At 31.0% G+C, this 8,210-nt stretch overlaps 1 protein-coding gene across 1 annotated transcript; it reads left to right on the forward strand.

The window, feature by feature from the left end:
• The first annotated feature begins 3,818 nt into the window (after positions 1–3,818).
• LOC122273266 (uncharacterized) lies at positions 3,819–7,891 on the forward strand. Its single transcript, XM_087160723.1, has 4 exons — positions 3,819–4,178; positions 4,832–4,985; positions 5,812–6,114; positions 6,220–7,891. Exons 1-4 carry the CDS (start codon positions 3,979–3,981, stop codon positions 7,786–7,788), a joined length of 2,226 nt encoding a protein of 741 aa, XP_087016849.1. The 5' UTR covers positions 3,819–3,978; the 3' UTR covers positions 7,789–7,891.
• Positions 7,892–8,210: the final 319 nt, after the last annotated feature.

Consider the following 8,210-nt stretch of genomic DNA (forward strand, 5'->3'; position numbering starts at 1 on the left):
TGCAATTACTTGGAATCATGATTACAAGTAATTGATTACTGTTATCAAAATTGTAATCATGATTACAGCTGTAATCAAACTTTGTAATCACGATTACAAGTAATTGATTACTGTAATCAATATTGTAATCATGATTACAGCTGTAATCAAAATTTTTGAAAATTGTAATCATGATTACAAGTAATTGATTACTGTAATCGAAAAATGTAATCGATTACATTTTTGGCCAACTCTGCTTTTACCTATCATCCGTCTACCACAGAGGATATTTTACGTCAGCATGGTGGTCGGTGAAAGCAGGATGTGAAATTCGTATCAACCTGCCTCTGAGTGTTTTTCGAACCTGATTCACAATATTGGGAAGAGAACACTCTATCCCCTGAGATACGTATTAATTTTTTTTAATATTATTTTATATTCGTCATTGAACATCCGCCCCAATTTTCGGGTTTACGACCACTAATGTTCAACTCTATAGACTTGCAATTTTGAATCAATACAGAAGACAAGGAAACTCCTAGATCAGTACCCCCAGAGGTATGATTTACTATGGGAACATGGAGGACTTTGTGACTCTACAGATTTAACGTGCATCAGTCACCATTTACTATAGGGAGAGTTTTCTATCGGCGGGGATAGAAATCCAAGGATCCCACATTAAAACATTAAATATAGGGTACTACCTGAAAAGTATCGCCGACAAAGCATCGCCCTGATCTTCTACTTGACGAGTGATGGTAAGAGTCTTTGTAATGAGTATTCAAGACTGTATATGCGTGCGTAACAACAAGTAAATAAATTATTCAGAGCGGAAGTTAAATCTTGCTCCTTTCTATCTCTCATGAACATGATCTTTGTTCTGATATTCTTAATTCTTATAGTTCGATACTTAAAAGAACCTTTTTTTTATTTCGAAAAAAAACATGACAATAATTGTATTCTTACGAACATTTGTTTGATAAATCAATTCGATCGCATTCACTGTGATAAAATAAAATATTAAATATTCATATTTGAATAGAACGTGAACGATTTTTATAAAATTAAGATTGTCTGAAGTTGTAACTGGTTATATAGTACATAAGAAAATATTGTACCATGTTTATCCTGGAAGCAGTTTTGCATAGCGGAATAAATATCTTTTTTTTTGAATATAGTAATTACACTAATAATACTGAGCTAAAATTTGTGCTTTAATATGTGTGAACTATAACTATCTCTTTTGTGAACTAAAATGCAAATCAAATGGTTATCAGACCTACTACATAATATGAATGAAAATTACTATTTGGTAACAAAAACATAAATAAATAAATAAATAAAAACCAAAAATTAATTTTTTGTAACTGTATGTATTAAATAGGCTTTTATATGTTTAGTCATGTGTATAATATTGCACTGCAATTTTGCAATCATGCAATTTAAGTAATATTTTTTTCTTAAACATCACATGCCTAATTAATTGCATTTTCCTTTCTAGTGTTTACTACATATATTTATCTTTAATGTAATATGTGTAGTCTTATTCATTTTTCGATGTGCCTTCTTATGTTATGCATTGTAAAAAACTTCAGAAACTAATTTTGTCCCGACAAAAATATTTTCGAAAATCTTAGTGAGCTTTATTTAATATCTCATTTCTGTTCAATTAAGAAACATCTCTTCTTTTTTTTCTCAAAAGTAAGAAACATTGACTTCGATTTAGTTTAAAAGTGAAGCGTAGCTACCAGTAAAATTTTTTAATTTTAATTTAACTTGCATATAAAACGTGATAATTAATTTTAAACTGTATTTTAATAACTAACGTTGCATCTCTTTTTCTAGCATTGTTTATTTTGAATTACCTCTAGATAGGTGACGGTTGACATAGTTGAAAACAAGTCATGCTAAAGGTTTCTAAATTATAAAAAGGCATATAATAATAATCACAATAAAAAAATTTAAGAAAAATCCGAAAATTTTAAAAATTATTCAAAATATTTCTGAAGTACAGTAAAAGGTTTCTGGATATTACAGAAAGAGGTTTCCAAAATTAAAAAAAATCTGTTTTAAAATTTACCTGTTCAGAAACGTTTAAGGATGTTTTTGCAGTGTACCATGATGTTCAAAATTAAAAGGAATTTCCAAGCATATTTTGATGAATTTCCTGAAAACGATTAAGCAAAATTTAGAACTTTTGCTTTATACAAATATGTATATGTTGAGTATCGAGTACGTCTATGTATGCGTGTGTATGGGCGGAGCTAGTATTGGAATAGATTTTGTAAGCAAGCATGGCAAAATCTACATTTCCTTTGTTCGGTTATCTCGCAGAATTTCTTTCTTTTTTATATCCATTTGCGAGAAGGTTTTTGGTTTGGATTTAATGGCATTCGCACTTTTCAACTATATTAATTTTTAATTAAAAATCAGAAATTCTAAACTACAGCTCAAACTGGATCGTTTTCGATACTAATTCAGATGAATATCACAAATAATGAGGGTCCAAACTGATTGACATGGTCCTAAAAGTTAGAGTTGAAGCTTGAAAAAAAATGATGCCAAGGCCTAAACTTACCGAGGCTGAAAAAGCCGAAGCCAAATAATGTAGATGAGAATACCTTAAGTGTTACACACAAACAGAACAACGCAAACATGAAGACCGTCTCTCACAAAAGCACCAAAGTGGTTGAGAGAATTGAAACCTACCCAAGAGCAAATGGTGACTCTCCGAACCCATTTCATGCAAATACGAGAACTGGGTGTTGATCACCAGTTAGGGACAAAATGATCCATTCACAACGTACCCAATAACTTGCCCAAGACCGTAGATTCTCTTCCACGCAATATAAATGATTCATTCACTATTTATGTAATATTGAAATAAAGCTTAGTTTTCAAATCCTATTTCATGTATGAACTTGTGAATCCGAAGCAGTTGTATGATGCAGGTAACACTCTCGATCAAGCACCGTTGTAGCAATCCGAGAATGTTAATATTGATCTCGATTGGCTGTTCAATGTCTTTTCCGTCATCAAAAGAATTTGCACAGAATGTGTCTGAGCTGCATTTAAATATGTGTGCGAAATTGTATACCGAGCAGTTCAGGATTAACTGTTAAAAATGTTCAAGAGGAAAACACAATAAAGTTTCTTTTCAAAAAAATTAGACAACAGCCATTATGCTAATGGGAAACCTGAGATCGTCGAAGGGCGATCACAATTTTCTCCAATTTGAAGTGAATCGTATTTTCAATTTTTGTCATTTTAAAACTACTTCATAAAATTGTAAAATTAAGTTGTACTATTTATCATAAAATATTGAGAAACTAATTTTAATTTTTTTCGAAGTACAAACTTAAAGAATTTTTTTGGCTGAAACGTTTTTTTTTTTCCATTTTTTCCCTACCATCTTAACCTACTCTTTTAATTTTATTTTAAGCAACAAAACAGAGTAAGATTTAACTTCTAATTTATTGTGGGGAGATTTGAAGCAGGTCAGTCTCAAATACAGATTTTATTTAATATTTTAAAACTGTTGTTGAACAGCCGATGCAATTTTGAATTTACGACTACCGATGTTCAACTCCGCAACCTTGTAAATTTTGAATCAAATCTTAAAGGCAAGGGAACTCCTGGATAAAGTATTAGTAGAAAATTTCCTTCGTTCAGGATTTTTCTACGGAACTTCCTTGCAATAGCGTTATATGTAGGGGAAAAGCTCGAAAACCTCCCATAATTAGCTTAAAGGCATGGAGACTCTGACACATAATCCGTCTACCACTGAGAAAATTTTGCGTCAGCACTGTAATCGGTGCAAGACGAGTGCGGAAGCATATAAACACTGTTTACACACATAGTATCCCCAAGAAATTTTGAGCGCGCTGATTGGCTTTCTCGGCAACGCCATCTGTGACGTATGGCTATTTCATTCTGCCATGCTTGTTATTTTCAGCATAGAGCGATTTCTATACTCCAGCTTTTGTATACAAACTTGAAATGTCAGTTTTTTCAACAGAGAAACTGCCCTTTTCATTTAAAAATAAAGTAGAAAATATTTCATCAAATACCATTACCCTTAGAAGCAATGTTCTAAATTTAGACGATTGCAACAAGTGGGTAATGGAATTTGGGGAACTTACCAAAACGAAATGGAATTCTAGAACTTCCAAACCTCATGGACAAAGATTTGTTTGTAGGTAAGTAACTAGTTTAGATATTTTAAGAAAAATTTTGTATTTAATTTTTATGGGAAATGCTATTTTTGTTAAATTTATGATTATTAGATGCATGAATTCTTATGAAGCTAATCCCTCTAATTTATTGAATAACATTGAAATTGGAGTTTAATTGCCTTGCTTAATTCTTATACTCACTGTAAAATGAAAATTGAATCGTTTTCACTTGATATTTATTTAATTAAATTAATGTTCATCGAATTAAATTAATATTTAATTTTTTTCTTGTGGATTACTAAAATTACATCATAAAATTTTAAAATCTAAAATTTATTAGTGGTGCCATCTATTATTATAAATTAAAACTAAAAGATCTGCATTATGTCTACCTATTTAAAACTTATTTTTAATGTTTTTTCTTTACTTGTTAAATGTTTTATAATACCGAAAAAGTATTAATTGACATCTAAGGAATCAAGCAATTGTCTTTTAAGATGCTCATTTTATAAATTTTTGATTGCATAATTTCCCTCAAAATAAAAAGTAATGATTATGAATTGTCCATTAAATTAATATCATGAGTAATGAAAGAATAAATTTACGAAAAATTCCATCTTTTAATTCTAGTACATTTCTATTGAATTGTAAATATTTTTTCTATTATTTAATTGCAGGAAATTATTTGTTTGTCACCACAGTGCGTTTATGAAAGTTCCGCAGGAGAAATGTAAAATAAGTTCTTCAAAAAATTCTGATTGTCAAGCAACAATTTCTATAAAAGTGAAGTTGAACAAAAAATCAACACGGAAATCAGATTCCTTTATAAAAGTTAGTATAATTGGTGTAAAAACTTTTCATAATATTCACTTAAATACCTGTAGTCTGAAAAGTTATAGATACATTTGGAAAAATATGCAAAGGATCTATTTAAAAACATATAAGGGAAATTTTTCTAAAAGACGCATACAAAGATACCGAACTCTGTCCTCCAAACTCATCCGCAGGAGTGGAGTAAGAATCAACTTAATTGTCTTAATATAAATATTAATTGTTTGAAATAGAGATATCTTGATTCATATGTTAGATCAAATATCGAAAATAAAGGGGAGAGATTTTTATAAAATCTATTTCTTAAAAATTTGCACCCCTCTCCATCTTTTGAGACGGGCGACTCCCAAGTCGAGTTTTGTAAAAACAAAGCATCAAAGTGATTCGAATCAATCAAATGAGTTCACTTAATTTATTTCAAATACCTACTGATTTTAATCACTTGTTAATTTGAACCAGTCTGTTTTCAATTATTATAGTTGAGTTACACTGCTAAATCATGCCTCTAACTTCAACTTCAAATCTCGTGCGTCCCCCCCCCCTCCGGAATGCGGGGATGTTATTTACGCCACTGTTTACTCTTTTGTTTCTCAGTATCATACCGAAGGCACCGATTCCTGATATGGAAACAGCAGTGAAAGATAAAAACGTGGCTAGAAGAATCGAATATGAGAGGACAGGCACTAAACATAAATGATAATAAAAAGAAAGTTTCGTAGAAGTGAAAATTTTTAATTATACTGATTAAATTGGAATTAAATTTTTTCCTTCCTATTTACGTATTTTATCAATACTTGAAATTATTCTGATTATTTGCTCATTTCAGAGAGGACTGGTTGCAGTCATCACACTAAATGATTTACATAACCACAGCTTAAATACGGCAGAGGCATTAAAATTTCTTCCCTCTATCGACTCAAAAGAAAAATTCATGGAATATTTCAATGATGGTTTGGGTATTATTCAATCCTGTAAATATCATGAAGGTATCTTGCAGTTGAAGGAGGAATTTACAGAAGAAGACATGGCTAATAGCCGAATTAACCCTTCTTATAGAACTGTTCAGTATTGGTATGATCAATGGCGACTTCTGAATCTTGGTCCAAGAACCGGTCAAGGTGTAATTGAAGTAAGTCATTTTTTTGAGACACAAAATTTTCCTTTTGCCGTAAATGTGGATTTTATTTTAATATCGCAGTTGTTGATTTTATTTTAATAGCCTCATATTTTTCAGAAATTAAAGGATAAGTCGAAAGCATATGAAGAAAACGGAATTACTGTTCGTTTAAATGAAGAACCGTTTGCCGTAGCAATTGTTACACCCATTATGAAAAGAGCGCATGGGTTAAAATCTTCAAGTGAGATAGTTTTTGTTGATTCAACATCTTCTTGTGATCCTGATAATCACAGTATTACATTTATGTTATGTCCCTGTTCTGCTGGGGCTGTTCCACTTGCTGTTATAATAACAAAAGGACAGACAGAGGAAGTATATAAAACAGGTTTTCACCTCTTGCATACAGCATTAGAGAAGCCATTTTATGGCGTAGGATACCCATCAATATTTATGACGGATGATTCTGAAGCAGAAATTAAAGCTTTAAGACATGTATGGCCTCTATCACGTAATTTATTATGCATCTTTCACGTAGCACAAGCTGTGTGGAGATGGCTATGGGACTCTAAGCATGGAATTCCCAAAGAGCATAGAAATCTTTTGATGATGTTTTTTGAACACATATTGTACGCCAAGACATTTATTGAAGCAGAAGAAGCGTATATAAACTCTTGTGGTTACATTGGATCTTACCTTCCAACTTATGCAAATTGGAACGAATATGTAAGAAATTGGTGGAAAACTAAAGAAATGTGGTGTCTGGCTTTCAGAAATGAGAATGTGAGGGGCCACAACAGTAAAAATTTTTCAGAAGTATGTATTCGTATTTTTAAGGATGAGGTCCTTTGTAGAGTGAAGGCGTACAATGTTTTAACGATTTTAGATTTTATTTCAACCCACTTAGAGATGCATTATGTTAAAAAATTCAGAGATTTTGCTAATAGCCGTTCTGCAACCAGCAGATTGTTTCTTCTTTCTTTGAAGAAGAAAGCACTTACTATAACAAAAAACGACATTGAAATGCATGATACTGATATATTTTCTGTTAAAAGTGGTATGGATACTTATTATGTTAATGTGAAAGCTGGTTGTTGTTCATGTTCTGTGGGGCTGTATGGTCGATTTTGTAAACATCAGTACTCAGTATTTCAACACTACAATATAGTGTCACGAAATTTTCCTCCTGTTTTACCAGAAGATAGGCACGAAATATCTTTACTAGCCTTAGGAGATAAAGCACCCCCAAAAGAATTTTTTGAGCCACTGGTTTCAAAAGCTCATGTTATACAGAAGAAGCAAGATATACCTACAGAGGAAGAAATTTTAATTCATAATTGTGAAGAGGGTGAAACTCAAACTTATGAAGAAAAACGCCAAAACTTGATTAAAGAGATTTTTGAAGAAATAACGAAAAAGGATGAAATTTATAAATCATCTTTGAATGGATTAAATACATTTCTTAAACGCCTGAAAAGTATCAAATCCACTGGTACTTGGGAAACATTTTTACATACTGCTGGCAATTGCATGCATTTTAGACGAAGGAGTGGCTCAGCTATTCGAGTACAGCCAACATCAATAGCAAGACGTTCTGCTCAAGTTACTAGGGGTAGTAAACGTCTGCCAGGTGGAAGATCAGCTTCAGTTCCACCAAAAAAAAAAGAGAAAGCATTCCTTATCACATAACATTCGATTAAACCAACCAAATGCAAAGCGGCACTAAATAAAAAAAAACAATATAAAATCTTTTTTGTAAAATTATTAGATTATTTTGTATGGAATTGTATGTTTGCACACTCCTACAAATATATATATATATGTATGTATGTATATATATATATATATATATATATATATATATATATATATATATATATATATATATATATATATATATATATAGTTTTTGTCTATTTTTTAAACTGTGTATTGGCAGTTAATTGAATTTTTTTACTAATAAAAAAGTTTCATTTTCATTTCTTTATGTAAAGAATGAGTTTGTATAACTTCTTTATTTTTATCAATTTTGGTTAATTTTAAGCAGAATTATTTAGCACGTGGCGCCCTCTTTCATTTTAGAATTAAATGAAAAAATCTGCATAAATAAC

Source organism: Parasteatoda tepidariorum, chromosome 4, assembly GCF_982258835.1.
Source record: "Parasteatoda tepidariorum strain Cologne lab strain chromosome 4, Ptep-v5.0, whole genome shotgun sequence".
In the NCBI taxonomy this organism is placed as follows: Eukaryota; Metazoa; Arthropoda; class Arachnida; order Araneae; family Theridiidae; genus Parasteatoda; species Parasteatoda tepidariorum.